The sequence below is a fragment of the Camelus bactrianus genome, chromosome 26, assembly GCF_048773025.1.
Source record: "Camelus bactrianus isolate YW-2024 breed Bactrian camel chromosome 26, ASM4877302v1, whole genome shotgun sequence".
In the NCBI taxonomy this organism is placed as follows: domain Eukaryota; kingdom Metazoa; phylum Chordata; class Mammalia; order Artiodactyla; family Camelidae; genus Camelus; species Camelus bactrianus.
Window position 1 is genome coordinate 30915651 of NC_133564.1, and position 25689 is coordinate 30941339.

Here is a 25689-nt window from a genome sequence, read left to right on the forward strand (position 1 = left end):
GGGTTCAAGTTGTCTTCCTGTAGCTGAAGAATTTGCAGATTTGCAGAGGGAATTTGTTTCCTATTGCCATCTTAACAAACTGCCACAAATTTAGCAGCTTCAAACAATGTGGATTTATTATCTTACAGCTCAGAGGCCAGAAGTCTAAAAAGGGTTTGCAGGGCTATGTTCCTTCTGTAGGATTTACAGGAGAATCTGTTTCTTTGCCTTTTCCAGCTTCTGGGGGTTGGGTTGCCTACCTTCCTCGGCTCGTAGCCTCACCCTCTAGCTTCAAAGTCAACAGGGTCTCATCTTCTCGCCCCTCTGACTTCCTCCTTCCCTCATTTAAGGGACTCTTAGGATTCCACGGGCTGACCATGTAATAATCCGAGATAATCCAGGACAGACTCCACATCTCAAGATCTTTAATTTATTTACACCTGCAAAATTCCTTTTGCCATATAAGTCCCCTTTGCAATAGAAGTTTCCTTTTGGCCTATTTTCATAGGTTCCAGGGGTTAGAACAAGGACACTTTAAGGGGGTGGGAATAGTCAGACTACAGCAGGGACCGAATTGCCTTATCTGGAACATGATGATCACAGGAGTTTCCACTGCACGGGGTTGTTACGAGGATCAAAGCGAATTACGCACAGTGATATTAACACCACTATGAAAACATTCAGTGACCCAGGAGCTTCAGACACATTAGTGAGGGAGGCAGATCTGATGATCCCTGCTCTTGGTGGAGACAGACTTTAAATGAGAAATACCAAGAATAAAGGTATGTTCACAAACTCTATAATACTCGCTACAGAGGGATGGCAGAGGGCCCACCAGCGGGGAGGCCTGCTCAAGTCTAGAAGGATCGGAGAAGAACTGTCTGAGAAAGGAGCTTTTAGGTGAGATTTTAGGCATGAATAGCTGAGCTAAGAAGCAGAGAAGAACATTCCAGAAAAAGGAAAAATATGGGCAAAGACCCATGGCCAGGAATGAGCGGGCTGCGTTCAAGGAATTGGAAAACAGGGGAGAGAGTGGCAAATTATGGAGCTGTGGAAGTAGTTAGGGACCAGGACCGGCCATGCTCAGAAAGTTCGTGCTAAGATATTGAGGCTTATCCTAAGAGTGCTAGCAGGGCTGGTCTGAGCAGATGGCTCACCAGACTGCTCAGGTGCTGCGTGGAGGATGGAGAACCAGAGTAGAAGCAGGGATGCCGGGAGAGGTGAGAGATGATGGGGTGTCAAGGACTGGGCTCCCAGGGAAGCAAACTCCGAGATGGAGAGGAACAGCAGGTGATTTATCACAGACAGCTCTTGGGATCAGTGCCTGCACACGGGAAAGAAACAGCATCAGGCAGAGGGAGGACTCAGCTGACCTTAAAGGATGTTCTGAAATGTGGACGACTCCTCAGAACTGGGGCGAGGGGAGTGGGCTTTGATACCCTTGTGTTGATCAGTCACTAGATGCAGCTGTACCGGGAGGGGGAGGTGCCTCAGGTGATGTGACCTTCTTCAGGGGTGACAACCACCAAAGGGGGCTGACAGCGGAGCATCTGGGGAAATCTTTATTTATTATTATTTTTAAATTATTATTTATTTAATGGAGGGACTGGGGATTGAACCTAGGACCTCTTGCATGCTAAGCAGGCACTCTACCACTGAGCTACGCCCTCCCCTGCATCTGGGGAAATCTTAATGGGAGTTCTGGGCTGTGCATCACAGCATCCACCATATGGAGGCTTGTCTGAATGGTGGCAGGGAAAATGGAGAGGAAGTGGATAGAGACATATTTTGTAGGTAGACTTGACAGACGGAACATGGTGAGATGGGTAGACTGATAGATGATAGACAGACATACAGATAGATGGGGAACATGGTGAGATAGGTAGATTGATAGATGATAGACAGACAGATAGAGACAGGAGAGAAAGAGAAGATGTTAAAGATCATTGGTGGGTTTCTGACTTTTATAACTGAACAGCTATTAGTATCGTATTCGTATGTATTTGTATTGCGTGGTAGTTAAATAAATGCGTCCATACTTAAGGGGATGGGGCAGGCTGGGAATCAAACCTTGGATTTAATTAATGAATAGGGGATAAAAAGCATGAGCCCGTGTAAGAATTACCTCAAGAAAGGGCAGAGCAAGAAAAGGCTGCCGATGCCTTGAGCGGTGACGATTAAGATGGTTATGTAATTTTCACAGCCCTGTGCAGGGCTCTTAATAAAGACTCAGTAAAAATCCTGTTGCCATAATAGTAACTCTCATTAGATTAGTGAGGGAGATAAAGGTGTGCTGGTTATGCCAGTAAATCCCTCGTCCGAGGCAGCAGAACGTCGGGTTCTTCCATGGAAAAAACCCAGAACAAGTATCAGCTGCCATGGCTCATGAGTTTCACACCAGCTCACCGAGAAATGTCTTTCCTAGAAGCATCTTTCAGGAAGGGCTCCTGTCTGTCTTTGGTTCTCTAACTGGGGCCCTCGGCAATCCTTTCCACATCCCCTTCACAATATGCTCGGGATCGGATTTGCCCCCCTAAAAATCTACTCTCTACTAAGAAATGAAAGTTATTTATTTTTTTAATTACAAGGGAAATCATGTCATGTCTCAGCTCCAATTTCTCCAAAGACTGCCTGTCTCCTAGAGAGTAAAACAAAACTTTATGAGAAAGACTACTGAATTGTGGTCCATCAGCCTCTCCCCCTACTCTTCTCTGGGGATTCTGCTCCAACCACACTCACATCCTGGCTGTTCTTCACATGTCCCATGAAGACTCTTAGCCTCAGTCCTCGTACTGCTGTTCCTCTGCCTCCAACACCCTTCCTTCCTTCCTTCCTTCCGGGATCTCCGCAGCTCACTCCCTCACCTGCTTCAGGTCCTTGTACCACGTCACACGAAGAGAAGCTGTCCCTGAACATCCTATGCCAATTCCAACCCTCTGCGTCTTCAGAACAACTGCTTCCGGCATTACTTTCTGATGGCACCCATATTATAAACGTACGTTTTTCTATTGTCTATTTCCCAGCAGCACGTAAACTCCGTTAACTTAAGTTAGGGATGTTCTGTTTCATTGATTGGGCTTAGTGTGGGTTACTGTTGTATTTCCAATGCCTAGAAAAGTTCTAGCTAAAAATCAACCTTTAGTAAACATTGATTGAGTAAATAAGTGAATGAATGAATGACTGTATCAGAAGAATCTCCAACTCAATTTTCTAGTGAGATGTCTTCTCCACACTCTCTCCCGTTGTACATTTTTCTAGATGACTGGATAAGAGGAGAACGAAGACCAGTCCTGTTACTTAGAGTTCTGGGAGCGGCAGGTGGTCCCTGACTGAAGGGAAATCTCTGGGGACCCTGAGAGGTGACATTTCACATTCAGTGGGATGTTAAGTGCTCCATCCATCAGTGGGGACCCTGGCTGGCTGAATATTGTGGCAAGTGGGAAGAACAAATTGGAATTTTTCCAAAGTCAGTCTTACTCTGACTATGTCTGAGGAATGCCCAAGTACATCTTAAAGCAGAGAATCAACTCGTTCCTTTTGAGCACTGTGTCCGTAAAGCGCCTTTTAACTTTTTCTCCCGGCTTTCTTGATATTGTCGTATTGATACACAAGCCTAAGGTGTCTGTCATTAATATTATTATTAAATCACAGTTTTCTTCAGTGGTTGCAGACTAGCACTTGTACACAATCTCTGAAAGGTCACAGATTCAGCCTGTGGCACGTCAGCCTTTTGTCGCGTCTGACTCCTAGTCTCCAATCGGACAAACTCCAAATCAACGTCCTTGATTGTTAAGCTTTCCCTCGAGAGCTGTGGGGTTGCCCTGGGGAGGGACGTCCAGAGGGCACTGGGGCCCGCTGCCAGCTGTTCGGACTGTACTTTAATAACATCTCTGGGAGTGAAAACTTCCCAGTGGCCAGCAGAACCACCGGAAAGTTCAGTCTGCGTTGTTGGGAAAGATTTTGAGAGTCTAACCCACGTTGTTTGTGTCTTATCTTTGCACGCTCCCGGTTTCAGCTAAAAAATTTTTTTTTAAATAGCTGAGCCCAAGTCTGCATATTTCTGTTGCCACAGATGAGGTAAAAAGAAATCCTCACGTGCCTGTCCCAACCCTGGACACAGCTTTCAGGAGCATTTTGCACAGAAACAGGATATTGGCAACTCAACTGTTAAACCGGTCAGCGATGATTCTTCCTTGAGATCACTCTGATGTCACCAGTGTAACTTGAGCCCGGAGCTTTTGTTCACCCTTTAAATAGCCATCCGGGGAATGATTTTGCTACAGACTCTCTGGAGAGCCCAGGAGCTGAATTCCTGAAGATTCCCACGTCGATGAAAGCAAAGCCCCGCCACGCAGCCTGCACCATGTCCACCTCCCTCCGAGTGAGCCCGTCCGTCCACGGCTACCACTTCGACACGGCCTCCCGTAAGAAAGCGGTGGGCAACATCTTTGAAAACATCGACCAAGAGGCCCTGCAGAGGCTCTTCAAAAACTCTGGGGACAAGAAAGCCGAGGAGAGAGCCAAGATCATTTTTGCCAGAGACCAAGATCTGGAGGAGAAAACGCGAGCCCTGATGGCCCTGAAAAAGAGGACGAAAGACAAGCTCTTCCAGTTTCTGAAACTGAGGAAATATTCCATCAAAGTTCACTGAGGACCAGAAAACGGATAAGGACGTTATCCCAGAACGGACGTTTGAAGATCCAGCGTGGCAGTGAGACCCTAACACACAGCATCATCTTGCTGCCTTGCACACTTCTCCCGCTCAGGGGACTCCGGGGTCTCGGAGGCAGGAAAGGCACAGAACAAACTGGTGACAGAGACTCCAACCAATTTCACGCCCGTGCTTGTGCTGTTCCAGAGGAGAAGGAAATGCTTTCAGCAAAGACTGGAAAACTCTCCCTGCGGGAAAGGACTGATGCTCATGTCAGGAGGAGAGTCTGGACAGATGTCCTGAGGACTGAAACGGATGATAACAGAAGGATCGGGAAGAAATGCAGCCACGGTCTCTTTGTCAGGCCCTGGGACTTCAATTCAACCTGGACTTCTTTTTTCCTTAACCAAGCTGTGTAAGGGGTGGGAGGAGGGAGAGAGGGAACAGGAAAGAGAATCCCACCCTGCAATTGTTGACTGAATTTTTTATTTGAATGTTCAAAGTGTTGCGAAGCTTCGAGGTTGTCTATTGGTAGATTTTTTAAAAAAAGAGATCAGTAATTGATTATTTATTTGCATTTATGACAATGCCTTACAAAGTGCACCACATGGGTGTTAAATACAAAATTCAAGGAACTGCAGTATTTTCAGCCGCTCAGAAAAGCCGGATGCCACCTTCTGGTTTGTAAGGGGATTTTTTTTTTTTTTAAATGCATTTCAAACTGGTTGCACAAAAGTTAAAAGGGGCGGGGGGGTTCCTTCACAAAGCTGAAGTACTGTGAACAGATTTTATAATTTTTAAATCTTCTAACTAAAGCTAAAATATAATCGAAATTTCTTACAGTACTGCAGTTAAGCGTTAGGAAACGAATAAGATACACTAAATAGTTTATAAAGATGCTATGGTTTCTATAATTTATTACACATGACAAGTGATATGCAACCTTAATAAATTATTATAAGCTTAGCTGCTCTTGGTGTGCGGTGATTGATCTCAAAAGGAAAGTCAGATGGCAATTTTTATTATTATAAACTTGTAGAAACTGTTATAAACTAGCCTAAGGATTTCACTCTGGGAGGTGGCTTTACCTTAATTGCCAAACTTATTCAAAGCAAAGTCTTACATCAAATATCGAGAAAGTTTCTCTGTTCCAACTTTAAAATGTAAGATACAGACATAGGAATTCATACTTTGACTCATCAATATTGTTGTTTACGTATGCATAGAGGGTGAGTTTTAAAAGGTTTTTCTCTCCATATTTGAAAATTTTCCTCTGTGGCTACAGTAGCTGAATACATTTGGACATTTATTTCTCCCAAAACAATCTATTTGGGGGTGAGAGTCTGAATTATGATCAAGATTTTTGTGGGTTATCAATGTTTATTTAATATAAAGCCAACATGGGAATAACATTACAGTCTCCTTGCTTAGCTTCTCATAAAATTATAATAAGGTATTCCTAAGAAGGCGTAACCCCAATGCCTGCAGTGCTCTCCTAGCAGAAAGAAATCGAAAAATTCCCTAGAAATTAAGTGTTTCAGAGACATCTGCAAAGGTTTTTGAAACTGCTGATTATGGTAAAAATAGAACAAGTGAAAGGCCTGAAATCTTTCAGGAAAGTTATAAGGCAGGGCTTTAAATAACACATTTTTTAAAGGAATTTGAGGAGGGAAATCTATTTTCCAATATTGATGGATTCCTTTGCTGAAGAGAACAGAAAATCACGCCATTAAAAAGGAATTTTGTACATGACAGCATCCAAGAAAACCACCAATGCACATGCAGAATTGTATACGTGTCTGTGCGTGTCTGTCTGTCTGTCTGTCTGCATTTTCCCTGGAGGAGTGTTTAGAATTTCCGTCAGATTTGCAGAGACGTGCGTAAAGCCAAGATAAGTTAAAAACGAAAGAGGAAGAGTTTTGACGGGTAGGAGTTTCTGCTAGTGGTGGTGTTTGGGATCATCAAAGCGCAGGTTTGGTAAGAAATACGTTTCCTGCCTCTGCTAGGGCTTGTCAGTGACACATTCTCTCTGTCCTTCTAGAACCCCCCAAAGACACCAATTAACTGCGTGGGAAGGACATTTAGTAACTTACACCTTCAGAGCAGCTCTCGTATTCCTTGCTTCTGAAGAACTTGTTCAACTCATTTTCAAGACTTGAAACATCTTAGACGCTGGGTACAGTTCAAAGGTTGAGTGTATTTCACATACTCATAACTGTATCCTAGCCGCCTCTGTTTCCAACAGAGAATAATGCCGATCTGATCCACTTTTCACAGGAGTGTGTATCAACTTAGCTTTCTTGCAGAATATTATCAGCATTTTTTTTTTATTGTAAGACCACAACATGGGAAAGAAATTTAAAAGCAACTGGGGGATGATCCACCACAGTGTGGAAAATAATCATTCTTCCAGTAGGTTGTGACACGAACACATTGTCCCTTTCTTTCATGGAAAATCAAAGCTGGGATCAGTGATGGCGCAAAGATGATTTTTAACTTCATAATATTTTTATGATTTAACTACAAGGTGAAAGGACCCATCATTAGAACAGATAGGATTAGTTCAGCTCAGAGATCCCTCTGGGGCACAAAGATGACCAAATATACCTCAAGACATCTCATATCTTAAAGAAATAAAGGCAGCAAAGGTGGAATAGGTTATTAATATGTTTGTGTCACTAAGATCATAATAATGACAGCTAACTTTCACTGAGTGTTGACTATTCACCAGACAATTTTCTAAGTGGTTTTCTTTGGTGCATTAAATCACTTAATTAGTGCCGTGAAATAAGAGCATGCGTGTGCAGGCATGTGCCTATGTATGTGTCGTAATGAAACTGAAGCACAGAGAGGTGAAGTCAGTTGCCCAAAGACACACAGCTAATGAGGGCAGGACTCAAAACCAGAGAGACTTCATTCCCAGCCGCTAGGTTAGACTGCTTCTCGAGGAGAAACTAAACTTCTCTTTTACGCTGTGAAGTGACAATAACTTACATGCTACTAAATCAGAAAGACAGGAAGGCAAGGTTGCTGTGAAATCATTTTTATCTGATCTGTGTCTGTCGATCTATATTCACTTGGCACTTGCCCTACATGGGAAAAACCCCTTAATCATTTTAATTGTGTCAGAAGTTTCCCTGATATTAGCCTTTCAAGTCTACAGTTAGAATAACACCTGGCTGAACACCTTGGAACAAAAAATCACATCTAAGTTCTCTTCTGAGATGTTGGTCAACATTTTGGGGCTGGGTTTGCTCCCCGGGGGAAATCAGAAACTCTGGGTTCGTGGTTTTGTTCACTTAGTGAGATGGTTCCCTGTCCTGGCCCACAGCAAAGGAGGATTTGTACCTGGCGGAGCCTCTGAATAGATGGGGTTTACTGAGAAAGGGGCCCAGGTTCCGTGACTCCCCAGTATTTTCCCATTGTCAGAGGGTAGTCAGAGGATGTGACTCGTGTTCCCTTGGAGACCTTTTCTAACAAACAAATGATTCAGCCGTGGTCCAGGAATTTCGTGGCCATTCAGAGTACCTCTTCAACCCTCCTAAATGCCACACAGGGGCTTCTCGGAGTGCACGTCATTTGTGTCCCTTCTCACACACAGGGAGTAGCCGAGTGGAATCAGGGTTTGCACCATCTCAGTTCATGCATCAGAAATGTAGTAAGCACCTACACGTGGGCCACCAGGGCCAGAACGAACCTCTACTCTCCTTGTCAGAGGAGCCAGAAGATGCTTTAAAAGGAATACAGGGAGATGTATGGTAGATGTTTAAACAGGATGCTACGGGAGAACAGGTGTGTGTGTGTGTGTGTGTGTCTGTGTGTTTGGAGAGTAGCAAAAGAATTGGAGGAAACCTGACCCTACCTGGGGAGATTCTAGAAGATTCCACTGAGAACTTTCAAAGTAGAAGATAGAGGAGTGGAGAGAAAAAGTGGCATTCCAGCAGCTGGGTACAGCATTTGCAAAGGTAAGGAGGTGGGAGAGAGTGTCACTGGTTTGAGACTCTCTAAGCATCTCAGGGCTGGTGGCCTAAGCATTTGGAGCAATAATTAGAAAGGCAGTTGGGTCTTAAAGACCAGCTGGAGTATTAATTTTATTCTGAAGGGAACAAAGGATCACGGAGGACTTTCAATAGGAGGGTGACATTTACTGCCTGACTACGATGTATCAGGCCCTAGAAAAGACAGAGCTAAGATTCTGAAAACTGATGCACTGTCTGGCCCCTGAATACATGGTCAGATTCTATAATGATTTCTTCCAGCCTCTGTGGCCTTATAGTTGGTCTCCGGAGGTGAAAAACCATAGAGGACTTTCATGACACAATGATAAATATGTGAAGACAGAAGATGAAACAGAAGTTAGAGATTCTGAAAGATCTTGGGAGGCCAGGTTCGGGGGGAACAAGAAGCAAATTTAATCCCTAATTAAATTTTATTTAAGACATCGTGACGATGCTTGAACCTTAGGAAGCGTTATTATTTAACAAACATTAAATTCATGGCTACTAAGTTCTCTCTTCATGTCAATAACTCTCCTGCAAAGTTTCCAGATATTTTAAGTGATTATCAGCACACCCAAATGTGTTCTTTTTTTTTTTTTTTAAACATATGGACATGCTGCCTGTGGATTTGGTTCAGTCATGTATTGGCAAAACTATCTTACAGAATTTTGGAAATAAACATCCTGTCCCTACAGGGTTTAGCAGTGGTTTAGAAAAAATGGATGAGTAGTTGGAGGATTTTGGTTGTAGCCACCTTCCTCCCCACCTCTGCCTTACACACACACACACACACACACACACACAGGACATATACAGTCTTACAAGGAGCACAGAAATTGGGTTTTGAGCTTTGATTTCCTCTGTGGGCAGCAGCCTGCTATTGAACAAATACCACCAGACTGAGTCTGACGTCCTGGGGTTTTTCCCAACTCTGCCCTAAGCAAATTCCTTTTTTTTTTTTTTTTTTTAAATCTCTGGCTTTCATCTGTAAGGGAAAAACAAACAGGTCTGACTGGAGGAGATCTCTCATATGCTCCAGAAATGGGAAATCATAACTGTACCTACCACCTGACATGATAGGATTTCTTTCTGGATCAGCTGGTGTTCCATATGGGATAAGAATTTCTTTTCAGTTAAAACCAAAGCCTAACAAAAAAGTTTTCATGGTTAGTAATATATGCTCTCTGTGGGTCCTTTTTTAAAAGTTTTTTAAAATTATGTAAGTTTCAGTTGTACAGCATCATAATTTGACATCTGTATACACTACAGAGTAATCAAAAGTCCAGTTGTGGTCCATCACCATACAGCTGGTCCCCTTCCCCCATTTTGCCCACACCCAGCCCTCTTGTGCTCTGGTAACCATTAGTCTGTTGTCTGTATCTATGAGTTTGTTTTCATTTTATGTTGAATGTTCATTTGTTTTTTGTTTTGTTTTGTTTTTTAGATTCCATATTTGAGTGAAATCATATGGCATTTGTCTTTCTCTATCTGACTTATTTCACTTAACATCATACATTCAGGGTCCATCCATGTTGTTGCAAGTGGCAAGATTTCATTCTTCTTTATGGCTGAGTAGTATTCCATGGTGTGTGTGTGTCTGTGTGTGTGTATCACATTTTCTTTTCTATTCATCCATTGATGGACAGAGTTTGTGTCTATATCATAGCTATTATAAATAATGCTGCAAGGAACATAGGGGTACATGTATCTTTTCAAATTAGTGTTTTCATATTCTTCAGATAAATACCCAGAAGTGGGATTGCTGGATCATATGGTAGTTCTATTATTTGGTTTTTTGAGGAATCTCCAAACTGTTTTCCATAGAGTGGCTGCACTAATTTACATTCCCACCAACAGTGCACAGGGGTTCCCTTTTCTCCACGTTCTCACCAACACTTGTTACGTCCCGCCTTTTCGATCACACCCATTCTGACAGGGTAGTATCCCAGTTTAATTTGCATTTCCCTAGTAGTGATGTTGAGCGTCTTTTCATGTGCCTGTTGACCACCTCGGTGTCTTCTTGGAAGAATATCTATTCAGATCTTCTGCCCATTTTTCAATCAGGCGATTCATTTTTTGTTGTTGTTGAGTTGTATGAGTTCTTTATATATTTTGGATATTAACCCTTTATTGTATATATGACTTGCAAATATCTTCTCCTAGTCAGGAGGTGGCCTTTTTATTTTGATGATGGTTTCTTTCACTGTACAGAAGTTTTTTAGTTTGATGTAGCCCCATTTGTTTCTTTTTGCTTCTCTTTCCCTTGCCTTTGGAACCAGGAAAGATCCCAAGTAATCAAAACAATCTCAAGAAAGAAGAAGAAAGCGGGATGTATGACACTTCCTGATTTCAAGCTATATTACAAAGCTGTAATCAACAAAACAGTATGTTACTCGCACAACAACAGACACAGATCAATGGAACAGCACTGACAGCCCAGAAACAAACCCACACATAGGTGGACAATTAATTTATGACAAAGGTACAAAAAATACACAGTGGAGAAAGGATAGTCTCTTCAATAAATGGTGCTGGGAAAACTGGAAAGCTTCATGCAAAAGAATGAAACTAGACCACTCTCCTATACCATACACACAGACTAATCCAAAATGGATTAAAGACTTGAATGTAAGACCTGAAACCATAAAACTCCTAGAAGAAAACATAGGAAGTATGTTCTTTGACATCAGTATTAGCAAAGGTTTTGTGGCTCTGACTCCATCTGTGATTTTTAGTAGCCTGCCTCTTTCTGGGTGGGTGGCCGCCCCTGCAAGGGCCAGCTGCTAATATTATGACCATCTCTTCCACACCCACGCACTGTCAGAGTCACCGAGACCACTCCACTGTGGGTGAGAATCATAATCACCTGTGGTGTTTTAAAAATATAGATTCTTGGCCCCAAATCTCTGGGCATTGAGCCAAACGACGGGTATCTTTACAAAGTCCCACAGTTAACCGTGAAGATCGTAGGATGCAGAAAACCCTTTTCTTCCCATGGATGTATTTGTTCACTCATTTAAAAAGATTTTATTTCGGGGGGGGACGTAATTAGGCTTATTTTTTTATTATTATTATTACTATTCTTCTCCTCCTCCTCCTCCTCCTCCTCCTTCTTCTTCTTCTTCTTCTTCTTCTTCTTATTATTATTATTAATGGAGGAACCAGGGATTGAACCCAGGACCTCGTGCATGCTCAGCATGCACTCTGCAACTCAGCTATGCCCTCCCCGCTGAAAGCCCTTTTCTTATGTTATAGTTGGTTCTTCTATTTAAGACGCTTCTTAGTATAAGATGAAAAAAAGGATTTGATTTGATGGCATTGGCTAGAGGTTTTCTGGGGTGTTTTTTTTACCATATTAATTCTGTCATTAATTAGAACTCAGACCCCAAAAAGGACATATTTTGAGGAGAGTATCATTTCTCTTAGATTTTAATCATTGCAGTATGTCCAGACTAATGCATGTTACTTTCCTGGGATTTCTTTTCCTTCTGATATTTCAGTCTGATATTTGTCTACTTTGAAACATAGATGTTTTATCAGGAGAAAGGCTTCTGCTTCTTACATTCCTTTTCATTCTCCTGCAATTTGTCCGTGTTGATTATTTATGCTCAGGTTTTATCATCTAAAAGATTTTGAAGAATCCTGCTGATCCCAAGGTCATAGGTGCCACAGTCTCTGAAATGCTATTTTAAGAACATCTTCCCCGACCAGCTTTGCGGAAGCACCTCCCGCAGGGCAGTTGTTTCCAAACCCACTGTTACGAGAAACTCCTGGGGATGTTTCTAAAATCCAGGTCCTTGAATTTAACGATTCAGAATTTCTGGGGCTGGTCCCCCGCTATCTCTGGTTTTAAATCACTCCCCAGGTGATTTTGCTGCAAAGTCAGATCCAGAATCACTGACCCAGATTATAGTCACCCACCACGCACAGTGTGAGGATGGGGCTTGTTTTGGTTCATCCGTATCTCCCCAGGCACGTTGTAAGCCTCAATACATTCTTGGCTAAACAAACTTGACCCAAGGTGTGCCTGTTACCTCATCCTGGAATGCGTGATGCTTACAACCTCCCATCCAAACAATACCATTATTTTGACTTTGCTCGTAAATTCTATGTTCTAAGAAATCTTACCTGGTCACCATTAGCTAAACTCCCACAAAACACGTATTCTTAGTCATTAGAATACATTTATCAAATGGACAGAAGGCCTTTCTTGCCCGTAAATGTATTTACCCCTTGCCAGCTACCCTGGAGAATTCATTTCTTAGTCCAGACAAATTATTCTTCAAAAGTTAGTCTTTTGTGGGGAGAGTGTAATAGCTCAGTGGTAGAACAAATACGAGGTCCTGGGTTCAATCCCCTGTCCCTCTACTTAAAAAAATAAAAATAAATAAAATTAAAGTTAGTCTTTTAAAAAGGAAGGTTTAGCATGTATCCATGGCAATCACTTCTATAACTTAGCACACTAACACATAAGAAAACACTTTCTTTCTTGCAGGTATCCTCCACCAAGAAAATGTGGCTTTCCTTTTAAGGGGCGAGTGGGCAGAAAAGCAGGAAGATGGAAACGGAGGATAACGGAGCATCGGAAGCTGGTAAAGGAGGAAGCAGCAGAAGGTGGTTGTGAGCTGAAGATAAACTGCTGCTCCTGATTTTCTGAGCCCTGGTCTTGGCTGTTGGCTGACGGCTGGATGTGCCGTGAGGGGGACAGCGGTAAGATGAACAGAGAGTGTGTGGCAGGGAGAACCGGATTCCAATCCTGCCTCAGCCATTTAGTACCACGTGTCAGTCTTGGGCAAATTGCTTAACCTCTCTCAGCCTTACTTCGTCGTTTATAGATGAAAGACATTATCATCTTTATGCTGTAAGGATATTGTCCTGTACCAGTTTGCTAGAACCGTCATAACAAAGTATCGCAGACTTAAACATTGATTCCCCCGGGTTCTAGAGGCTGGAAGTTCAAGCTCAAGGCGTCGGCAGAGCTGGTTTCTTCTAAGGCTTCTCTCCTTGCCTTGTAGGTGGCTGTCTTTTGTGTGTCTTCCGTGGTGTCCCTTCTCTGTGTCTTAATCTCCTCCTCTGATAAGGACACCGGTCAGGTTAGACCAGGGCTCACCCATATGATCTTATTATATTTAATTACCTCTTTGAAAGCCCCATCTCCAAATATAGTCCCATTCTTAAGCACCTGGGGTTAGGACTTCAACGCATGAAATTAGAGGGAACCGAATTTGGCTCCTAGCACCTCCATGCTTATTTCTTTTGATTATTAAAAGCGTAAAATCATGGTTAGAAGTTAACCCATGAAGAACATACATATGTTCATGTGTAACTGAAAAACTGTGCTCTACACTGGAAATTGACACAACATTGTAAAATGACTGTAACTCAATTAAAAAAAAATGTAAAAAAAAAAAAAAAAAAAGAAGTTAACCTTTAAGGGTAAGATTCCTGGGGACAGGGATGGTGCTTTGCAAGTGGTTGAACAGTGCAAGTTCCCAGCACAAGCTTAACATTGGGTAAACACTTAATAAGAGTGTGTTCGTATGAACACACATGCTTCACATAAACATACGATATTTGTTTGGTGTATCAACAAACTAATCTCTAAAACCAACATGCAATCACTCGCATCCTTTTTGTGTCCTCCGCATCTCCAAGGAGAGCTCCGTCCACAGTTGGCCCCGTTAGTGGTTCCAGTTGAAAGTGTCGTGTGGGGAGGGCGTTCTGCCCTGAAGCATCACTGCCATGAACCCCTTCCTCTCTGCTTTTCCCCACACGTGGCGAATGGTTTCAAAATGTTCAGTGGACGTGAGCAAGTTCTCTGTACATCTGTGAACTGAGTCTGTTGATGGTTCCAAGTTCTGTCGTGTTATTGGCACAATTTTTGTGCCTCTGATTGTGGATCTAAAATGGAAAAGTATTGTTCTTTCCCCCAGTTTCGGGCATGTACCACGAGTTACTGCCACAATCCTGGCACCTCATTTGGGTGAGAATGAAGGGAGGGGTTGAGATCGTGCTGATCACCAAAGTAATTTTATACCTCTTACCTTATATGGCAGGAATTTCAGAATGAATGGCACAGGTTTGTTTAGAGACTTTCCTCATCTGGGCTTGAGGAGTGTGGGAACCTTTGTGGAATGAAGGCTTGCAGTGTGTTTTTAGAAACCAAATGTCATGGGCTATTGTCTGATGTCAGTTGGGGGAAAAAAAATAAATTAAATGTATTATCATATCAATGATTAAGGTCACATTAATATGACATTGAAAGATCATTTAATGACGTAAATTGTGTAAGTCAGCCAAGTAAGTATGAGATACTGTTGAGGCAAAATAATAATCCAAGTGTCTGGTTTTTAACTTTAAGTTGATCACGGTCACACTACGTAGGCAGGAACCAGTTTTATCTTTTCATTCTACACACATTTGGATGTTGACAAGATCTACGTCTTCACCTGTCACGTGGGATCCAAAGCACACGGATTTCCCATCATCCTTGTAAGATGTCAAGACCAGATCCTCTGTCCCTTTGATTAGATTTCACACCTATTTCAGTGAATCTTTACTCTTTTATAGCTTTTTCTTATTGTTTTGAAACAGATGTTAAGAAGCTGACTGGTTCTTCTCTTTCAACTTTGAAAATGCCATTTGCTGTCAGGTAGCTTTTAAAAATTCAAGCAGATGAGACAGAGCTGGTTGCTTGGGCAGGAAGGGGACATGCTGGATGCATTACTGCTCAGAACTCTGCTCCTCAGCTAAGAAAGACTAGAATCCCAGTATTGTGGGCACCAGCGTTGTAAGCCAGAAAGACGTGCTCACCCGAATCAAACTCACCATCTGCAAAGGTGAACAAAACCCCTCATTTACTCATTAATGAGAGAGATTGAACTGCCAAGCAAGAGGACAGATTACAAGTGAAAGCAAGGGAGAGGCAGTGTGTAGAGGACAAGGTAGCCTGGCTCTGACACCTTTTGAAGACCTTATAGCAGAGAACCCTTGTCTACTGACTGCTGCAGCATTTAGCTTGTGCTGCGTAACAAACCCTCTCAATACTTAGTAACTGAGAATGACAGCTACTCCATTTAGCTCAGGATTCTGTGGGGCAGCTTGAGGGTTCTCCCAGCCTGGGCCAACTCAGCTGTCCTCGACTGGGTCCTCACACATCTCTGGTCAGACGATGTGGGTGGCCTCCCTCACGTCTAGTGACTGGCAGACTGTTGACCAGAGAGCCTCCATCAGAGGAAGTGGCTTGTCCTTCACTACCTTTTGCAATATTAACACTTAGGGGCTCTCAGCACATGAGAGCTAAATTAGCCTTTGTGAAGTTCTGCTTTTCGGTCTCCCCTGTGTGTACACACCTATGTGTACACACCTGTATGTGATGCTCTCCACCCAAGACGCTCACCACCCACTTTCTTTGTAACGCAGTGTAAGAAACTACACTCTACCTTATGAGTCACACTGCAGGCCAGCTTCCCTGAGGTCACATCCAGACTAGCTCACAAAACTCAGCCACTTATTTAGAAATGCTTTTTTAATTATTCCCAGGGCCAGTCTATTCCGTTCGCAAAACTCATTTCATTCACTTAGACACACTTTTTCAAGGACCCCCGTGGCTGGCTAATTCTTTCCAGAAGTGTGAGTATCACCAACGTCATACTCAGAGAATATTCACTGCAGTTTTTCTGTAATTCCTTGATGGTTCAGGAAGGGCAGAGACTTCACTATGACCCCCACGTGCCATTACAGTGCCCAAAACCCGGACGGGTGGAAGCAGGATTCTGGAAAATTCTGATTGCCTTCACCACACTCTGATTCCTTATGAACTGTCTAAGCACGTACCACTGAACATCTCAGCTAGTTCCTTTCCTTAAAAACTGCACTGTTTGGAAAGGCTGTAAAATTAATTGCTAAAAATGCCTGTTCCGTTCTCTGGGACAGTGCACATGGAGAGACGCTAGCCTGAGGGAGACAGACTGACTCACGGAAAAGAATTAATGGAAGCACACGGCTCCTGCGGGCAGGAAATGCTTTGATAGGCCCTTTCCTCTTTTTGTTACCAGGAGGGCCTGGACAATGGTTCCCACCTTGGAGCAGCTGCTCGCTCCCCGCGTGATGATCGCAGCACATTTTCCTTGTCAGACTTGGAGTCTGCAGCAGGGAGGGCTCAGGAAGGGACAGGCACAATGTTGGAGATCAGCCCTGGAGCCTCGCAGCTGCCCGATGGGTGGGGGACGTCACCCCCAAGACACAACGAGTCCCTTTAAACACATGTTTCCGGAAGGCCATCTGCTTCTGCTGTTCCTCTGACCTCGGGTTAGAACCCACCCAAAATTGGAAAGACATTACCAGAATAAAACTAAGCCTAAGGCAGATTTAGATCCTGGTGCTTGGGAAAGCAAGTCAAATTAGCAAGCCTTGGTTTAGCACCTAACACGTCTCCACCATTAGGCTAGGTATTAGCTCATGCTGAATTGTTTCATGTAGTCATTTCAGTATTTTTCTAAGGCGAGTTTTATTGTCCCCATTTTATAGATGAGGAAAACTAAGGCTCTCGGAGGTTCACCCGCTTTTCTAATGCTGCTCTAACCTCATAAGGATACAGGGAGGTACAGTGTAAGAATTCCACCTCACTCTCACGTTTGATTTGAATTCAGCCCCAACGTGTTCCTTACTCCGACGCTGAGCAGTTTTTAATTCCTCACTCATGTATTCAGTGCCCAAGAGGCCCCCGATGCACTGGGAAATGGGACGCCTGGTCCAGCCCCATTCTGATGTGTGCCACGGGGGTGTCACTTCACCCACTGGGCCTCAGCTTTCTCCATAACACGAGGGGCTGGGGCCAAAGGCTGCATCAGCCTTTCTAAATCCTAAATTCAGAGCTGTGTTATAAGATGTACTATGAAGTTCACGCCTGTTAGGATGGCTACTGAATTTTTTTTTTTTAATAACAAATATAGGTACAGAGTTTCTTTGGGGGAAGATGAAAAAGCTTTGGAGGTGGGTGGTGGCGATGGCTGTTCAACAATGTGACTATACTTTATGCTACTGAACTGGACACTTAAACAGGGTGAAAATGGTAAATGTTAGCAGGGCGTGTACAGCTCAGTGGTAGAGCACATGCTTAGCATGCATGAGGTTCTGGGTTCAATCCCCAGTCCCTCCTCTAAAACCAAATAAATAAATGAACCTAACTACCTCCCCCAACAACAACAACAACAAATAAAAAATAAAAATGGTAAATGTTACGTTATGCGTATTTTGCTGCAATAAAAACAAGAAGTTAAAAAATGGGGGTATGGATTTATTATTAATTTTTTTTAACAAAACATAAGTGTATTCTCGTTTCTTGAAATGTTAGCATCAATTTCCTTATTATTTTTAAGGACTTTCAACATATTCCAGGTCTAAACTGTGACTAAGGCCTCATCTGCAGTATAGACCACAGTGTACAAGAAGAGTAGAAGGTGTCTTGACAAATGATGGAGAAGAAAGAATTTCAGTCGGGGAGGGTATCGCTCAGTGGGAGAGCACGTGCTTAGCACGCACCAGGTCCTGGGTTCAATCCCCAGTGCCTCCATTAAAAAAAGTTAATAAATAACCCTAATTACTACCCCCAACATTTTTTTAAAAAATTAAAAAAAAAAGAATTTCCAAGAATGGGACTAATGTATAACAAGATCCTGTATTGAGAAAAGCGTAACTTGTCTAAGAAGATAAGTTGGAGTCGCTGGAGCCCAAAAAGTCGGGGGAAGAAGAGCACACGCTGGGAAGGGAGACAGAGGCGGGGCTGAGTCCCGTGGGACCAGGCGACAGACTTGGCACTGTGTTAGAACGCACCTAGAGACGTGGCCACCTTCATGCTGGAGAATGGCGCTGCTCTGGTTTGTGTTCTTAAAAGGTCAACCTGGCAGCATTTTGTGCAAAGGGCCGGTGGGTAGCCCTAGCCAGGAAAGGGTACACGTTTTTAGGTGGCCTTGTATCTGTCCGAGTGAGAGTCTGTAAGAGCGGGGCTGGAGACAAGGAGTTCAATTTTCAAGCTCGTTTGAGAAGAACTTTCAACAGGACTTGGAGATGCATTGGCTCAATCTTCTTGTTATTTCTCTACTCAGTCATTTCGCCCCCCATGCCACGGTGACAGCTGGTACTGATGGAGATCTCTTGCCCCTCAAGGCGTCCTTTACACTATAGCTCGATTTAGCTTTCTGAAACACCGCTCTACACCCATAACGTTCCTGCTCAAAACTTTCAAAGTCTACCCCTGCCCCCGCCTGCAGCATCAAGTCCCACCTGACGTGCAAAACACTTTACGATTCCGTCTCTCTTGACTTGTCTACCATCCCCCTTAATGGGGACTCAATCAAAAAAAGACTGACTGAGCACGCATTCCAAGACAGATTAATTGCTACCAGCAACATGCTGTCCAGCGTTCCCTTCTCTCTTCCTGGAATGTCCCCACCCTTATCCCTCCTCTTCCTCCCCGCGAATCAGAACTCATTTCTTAGGAAGATTTCTGTGAGCCTTTAACTTACACGAAGGACAGCTAGCGATTGTCCCCACGCCCCAGGGCCATCGGCATGTCCTGCCATTAATTGCTACTGACCTCTCATGTGTCAGTGGAAGCAGACCCTTTCTTTTCCATGGAGAAGGTGCAGGCTCTGTTGCTGATGGGACAACTGGTAATCACATGCTTTGTTTGTTCGGAGCAGTGGGTTAGACTTGAGGACTTGGGAGGCTGAGAGACAGTGGAAGGCAAAAACTTTCGGCCACTAGGAAGGGAAGGCAGAAAATAATTCAGCTAATTATTGCATAAATAAACAAACAGATGATTGACGACTTCAGCCAGCTACATACAATACTGAAATAACTGTAAGGAATTTAGAACTAAGCCAGAGCCTCCTTCTTTTGTTTGTTTGTTTGTTTGTTTGTTTTGTTTTGCCAAGATTTTCTAGTTTTCATTATGATAAAATATGTACTTTACCCCGATTCCTTTAGAAGATGTCAGTTTAGTCATTCTTAATGATTGCATAAGCTACAACTTAGTTCAGTTCAATCATTTCTTGAATACTTGGTTCAGGAGAGGCAAAGATGAATAGATTTCTGCTTTAAATATTGGGGGGAGGTTGGAAGGGGATGGGAGGGTGACAGACACAAAAACAAATAACAGGGCAGTAGGTACAACACAAGAAAAATACACATGATAGCAAGAACTCCAAAGAGAGGACAGTGCATCCTGCCAGGGGAAATACTGAGTGAGTGGAATTTGCTCCTGTCCCAGTTTGATCGAAGACACTGTAATAGGGAAAAACAAATCTGACTCCGTATTAGCTCTGCTCCTTTGGCTCTAACCCTGTGCTCTGTTTCCTGGGCTCAGTCATGCTGGTTCTGCACCTTTTGTAAAAGAATCGTGCCAATAGCCTGAAATCTACATGAAAGCCCACTCTCAAGGCTCTGACCTTTAAGGGTATAGAACACTTTCTATTCATACAGAGATAAAAAGTTGCATAACATAGACTCACATTTGTCTTGTTGGAGGTTTACAGAGACACCACGACCTGACTCACGTGGACAGCTGCAAGAACAAAGGATTCCGACACCAAGAAGTTTGTAACAGCCAGCCACACTCCCCCCAACCCTGCTTTTTAGTATAAAAGGAGCCTGAATACTGACTTGGGGAAGATGGTTCTCCAGGACATGAATCCCCCATCTTCTCAATCTGCTGGCTTTCCCAATAAAGTTGTTATTCCTTTCCCCAACACCTTGTCTCCTGATTTATTGGCCTGTTGTGCGGCGGGCAGAATGAGTTTGGACTCGGTAACTATTCTATCCTGTCTCCTCCACAATCTTTTCTCACTCTGTCCAGCACGTCTGCCATTCACACCCTCTGTGCTGCAGCCACGTGGGCCCAGGCTGTGGTCTTCAAAGGGGCCCACCACTTACCCGGGAACCTTGTGAAAATGCAGGGGACTTAGGAGGTCTGTGGCGAGCCCTGAGAGTCTGACTCACCAGAAGCTCCCGGGTGGCTCCAACGCTGCTGCTCCATGACGCCAACGCAGAGTAGCAAGATGACTAGTACCCCTCTGAATACTTTCCTCCCCACTTACTCAAATCTCCTGCATTCTTAGGGGCCGAGTCACATGTCTGCCTCATGAGGGTAGTTCCTAAAATTTAAAGCTGTGCGTTAGTGTTTTTTCTCCCCACACTCCCTGGGATGTATTCCTCTTTAAGTCTTCCCCCACGCCCCCCAGTTCTCCCTGACTGTTAGATCCTTAAGGGAAGTACTTGGTCTTAGTCATCCAAACCCCACGATGGCATCTATGACAGAACTGAGCCTCCCTAAATATTTGCTCAGTTGAATTTGAATTGAACTTAAACTATGATTGCAAATGGAATAAGTGTGTGTGTGTGTGTGTGTGTGCGCGCACGCAGACCCTATTGGGTGTAGATAAAATAGATCAGAATACACAGGGAAACCAGGTCATGTTAGTATTGCGTTACCGTGAATTATAATAAAACATTGGATCATAGTTATCAGGGTGGGACCGGTCACCTAGCATATAAGCTTAATGAAGGTAAGACTTTTTCCATGTAGGTCACTGGGTCCTCAGAGCCTTGGCCTCTGCCTTATACATAGTGAAAAAATCAGTAAATACCTGTTGAATGCTAAATGAGCAAAGACAGAAGGTGTTCAATTTTAACTCCGTGAATAATCTCAGTGTCAACTCCTAGAAAAGGAAAGAATTAAAACCCTGTTAAGATCTTCACGTTCTGAAGTAAAGTAAAAATAAATAAACCATATTCTGGGCATTTCCACTCAAGAATAGAAGGGCCAAAAATAATCCGAAAATCTTCCCCTACAGTGAATACACATGAAGTAATATGACTTTTCACTGAGTGTATCTTTGTACACAGCAGAAAAAAAAAAAAAAAACTAAGACATTTTTCCATCTGAATTATCTTTTCTCTAAAATACCAAAAGACTTTGTTTTTGTTTTGTTTTGTTTTGTCTTGTTTTTACTATTAAATACCAAAGGACCCACATAATTGCAAACATAAACACTTTTTCCTTGCTTCTCCCTTCAGTTTTGCTGATGAGGAAGATTTTGCAGCCTTACTCGGTACCAAAATAGCTTTGTTTTGCTGACCATTATCATCTCCACCGGGAGGAGGAATGGTAATGAACTTAGAACACAGGACGTGTACCATTTCACAGGACAAAAATAGAATTTTTCATTACAGAGATGCCTCTGCCACAAAGGAAAAGCAACTAGAATTTTTTTCCTTTTTTTAAATGAAAGAATAGTTGATTTCCAATATCATACTAGTTTCAAGTGAACAGCCTAGTGACTCAGTATTTTTGCAGATTATACCCCATTAAAAGTTATTACAAGATAAAGGTTATAATTCCCTGTGCTATAAAATATATCTTTGCAACTAAAATTTTTATTTTCTCCACCTTGTTGACATTATCATGCTGTATTAGCATATTAAGTTGTGCATGAAATTGATACTTAGGAAATATTACTTTCTTGCATATTTTTGTTTGAATGATGTTTTTTTTAATTCAAAAATTTTTATTACCTAAAGCATTTTAATCACTATAGCTTAGCAGAAGCCAATGTTATAAACAATAAACATTTTAGGACTCCATGTTTTCCTCTAAAGAATTGTGGTAATAATAATAATTATTATTTTTTATCATGGGGGGTGGGGAAGGTAATTAGGTTTACTTATTTTTTACCAGAGATACTGGGGATTGAACCCAGGACCTCGTGCATGATAAACATGCAGTCTACCACTGAGCTATAACCTTCTCCCGGAAACAATTATTTTAAAATGATAATCTTTTTTATTGTCATAATTTGCTTTCAGTAAGGATACGAGTCTGGGATGACATTTTTTTTTTTAAACCAGTAAGGATACGAGTCTAGGATGACATTTGCTAAATACCTGGGGTCAGAGTGGCCCATCTAACCTCATATGATCCATGAAGGTGTCTACTTTCATTCCTTTTTCACACATGAGAAAACTCAGGACCAGGGCAGATAAGTCACCTGCCAAAGGTCTCACCTAGTGAGCACTGAAAGGGAAAATCTAACTTATCTTCCTGACTCCAAAGCCCACACACTTTCCTCTACACCAAGATGCCTTTAGAAATCTACCATGTATTTTCTTAAAAAGCTGTGTCTTGGTGTAAAAAGTGTTAACATGCAGGGATGTCTGTATCTTAGTTAATATAATTTGACTTCCGTCATTCCTTCAATAAACATATACTGGGTTTCTACTATGTAACTGGCAATGTCCTAAGTGCTAAAAATAGAGATAAAACACGTGCATCAATTTCTTTCAATAACATATAATGGAAAAGAATCTGAAAAGAAAAAAAATATGTATGTATACGTATAACTGAATTATTTTGCTGTACACCTGAAACTAAAATGATAAATCAGCTACACTTCAATAAAAATTTTTTGAAACAGAGAGACAATTCATAGACAAATGCACTTTAAAACTATCAACATTCAGTCACTTTTGAGTAACAGAAATGTCCATCTCAAATGACTTATATTGAAACCTGTTATCCAGAATGGCACACTTTAGTTTAATTATTCTAACTTAATATTTTAGAAAGGGAAACGTTCCCACATTATTTTTCAACATGTTGATTATACTGGCTATGTAAAGAAACCGTTTCTTCTGGTTCGATGGAAGCCTGGATTCTCCTAGGAATCCCGTACTTGGAGCAAAACTGCAATTGAGTGAGCCCACGCCCGGAGTTTCCACCCTGGATCTGTCACTCATTAGTCCTGGGACACTGAGCAAGTCCTTTAACTCCTATCTTCATTCTCCCTTCTCATATGATGGAGAAAACTTCACTTATATCAGAGGCTCATTCTTCAATAAACTTGCTGATTTTAATAAATTCAATAATTGATCCATCACCTGCTCGCCATCCCTTCATCCTGATTCAAATTTGAAGATGCTGGAGCAGAAACAACATTTCAAGTTCCAAATACATTCATTTTCATCTTTTATTCCAATTACATTCCTTCTGAGTGAATTTGTTCTGTAGTTTTACCACTGCTTTATGGGGGAGAAGAAAAGCAGTGTATCACTGTGCAAAACGTTTTTCAGAGAAACTCTCGTGGACACAACTGTTTTACTCAGTCTGGAACTGACTCACCAGGTCCAAATCCCGGGGCTTCCCTGAGCAATGCACTTGGAGCTTAGTGGTTCTCTGGGCAACGCAGGCCTGACCTCACAGAGCCAAACCCACCTGCTAAAGACCGGGATCCTCCCCAACAAGCAAGTCTGCTTCTGCCCTCATGGCGTCTCCAGAGCTAGCAGGAAATGATTCAAGACCCGTGCTGGCTGCAAACAAGTGGGGCTGTTTCCTCTGCGCATAATGTGATTACGTCAGGGACCTTCCCTGAACAGCCTCCTCCCTGATTCAACAGGTCCCAGATATTGCGAGATAAGGGACATCTTTTGCGTGGTGGATTTTTGTCATCACTACCTGAGGACAGGCAGTACCTAGGCGTGTAAATATAACACTTTCCTACTCCTCCCCCACCACGCTGAAATGAGCTGGATCAAATTGAGTTTAACTGGTCATTGCCGTGTTCCCACCTCACCCCTTTCTACTGTTTCCCTCTGATCCAAATGTCTTGTTTCTGGTCCGTGATTCCCAGTTTTCAATAATGGGTAAGTCTCCAGTTTCCACATACAAACTTTAGCATCTGCTAAGAATTTACACATCACGCTCTCTGTTCATGCTGGGACCCATAGTTAGTTTTCTAAGATTTTCCCCATTTTGAGTTCTGTTTGGAGTTTTTGGCTCATGATTTTATTTGTCGAGAAGAAACATACAAGTGGCAGGTTGATAAATTTCAGCTTAGTTCTGTAATGTCGAGAATTTAAAAATTAAAAAATGAATTGGTTATAAAAATGTACAAGTTGGTTATCAAAAATTGGTTATAAAAATGTATAGTTATTAAAAAATGTATTGGTTGTTAAAAAAAAAAAAAGCCAGATACTGTGTTAGAACATGGGTATAAAGTGACACAACCTAGACTTGTGTCACCTCGCCATTGAGATTGCAGGAGCAAATATTAGTCACAAAGGTAAACAGACATATTTTTTCAGGTTAGGTCATGGAACGGAAATACAGGGTGAATGCTTTGAGAGAGACTGTCAGGGAACACCTGAGTTACTTTGGGCTTTACTGGGAAAGGGACTTTTAAAGTGAGCTTTATAGGGTGGCTCAGCCAGGGAAGAAGGGGAGGAAAAGGCAGAAGGACCTGGATGTGCAAAGGCCCTGAGACAGGACTTGGAGGCTTGGAGGAGGAGAAGGCAGCCTTGTGTGTGGGGTAAAGCTCATGTTCTTTGGACTTTACTCTCAGAGCAACGCAAAGCTAGTGAAGTATTTCAAAGAGAAGGAAGGCAAGGGGACCCCTGCTTTGAAGAGCTCAGTCTGGAAGGTAGGCGAATGGGCAAGAGAAGATGTGAAGACAGTGAGGGAAACATGGCGGCCGTGGGCCTTGAGGGGGGAGCCTTAACCAATGGCCTGGAGGAGATACAAGTTATGGAAGTGGCCAACCGTGCTGAATGGGGTGGAGTCCGTCAGAGCGAGATGCTGAGCACAGCCTTTGGGATACAGATCAGCAGGGCGTGAAGGCAGAGAGGTAACCCCAGTGATGACTCACAGCAGTTGTAGGTTAGGGATGGGGGATGCAGAAGGGTTGTTTGTGGGCCTCAGATTTTCTTTTAAGAAGCTTTAGAACAAATTCGCTCGTATGTACACCACTGCCACCCTGATCCAGCAGAAGTGAATCTGCTGACCTCTACCCTAAAAGTGGCTAATTGCCTGTGGCCCTGACCCCCATCAGTCACCACATACAGTCTGGTCAATTCATCACACCCCGATGTTCTCCAGCGTCCAGAGGACACCCTTTGGCGGTGGAACCTTTGAATGGAGCATCTGTGTGTGACGGGTAGGGACACCCAGTGTTCCCCCAGATGAATGAATGTGCCCCGTGGTCACTCATGGAGAGAGCTCTCTGAAGG

At 42.8% G+C, this 25689-nt stretch overlaps 1 protein-coding gene and 1 long non-coding RNA gene across 2 annotated transcripts; one reads left to right on the plus strand and one right to left on the minus strand.

The window, feature by feature from the left end:
- The first annotated feature begins 4245 nt into the window (after nt 1-4245).
- On the plus strand, nt 4246-5596 carry TCIM (transcriptional and immune response regulator). Its single transcript, XM_010957997.3, has one exon. It carries the CDS (start codon nt 4310-4312, stop codon nt 4628-4630), a length of 321 nt encoding a protein of 106 aa, XP_010956299.1. The 5' UTR covers nt 4246-4309; the 3' UTR covers nt 4631-5596.
- An 8981-nt stretch (nt 5597-14577) lies between these two features.
- LOC123617696 (uncharacterized) lies at nt 14578-23995 on the minus strand. The gene is made up of 6 exons (XR_012502373.1): nt 23900-23995; nt 21276-21347; nt 20629-20783; nt 20142-20194; nt 19226-19391; nt 14578-15459 (listed from the first exon to the last, which is right to left on the minus strand). It is a non-coding gene; the product is annotated as an uncharacterized LOC123617696 (long non-coding RNA).
- Nucleotides 23996-25689: the final 1694 nt, after the last annotated feature.

Bases quoted from the DNA above. Each gene is read 5' to 3' on its own strand.
- TCIM (XM_010957997.3), top strand. From the start codon at position 4,310: ATGAAAGCAAAGCCCCGCCACGCAGCCTGCACCATGTCCACCTCCCTC.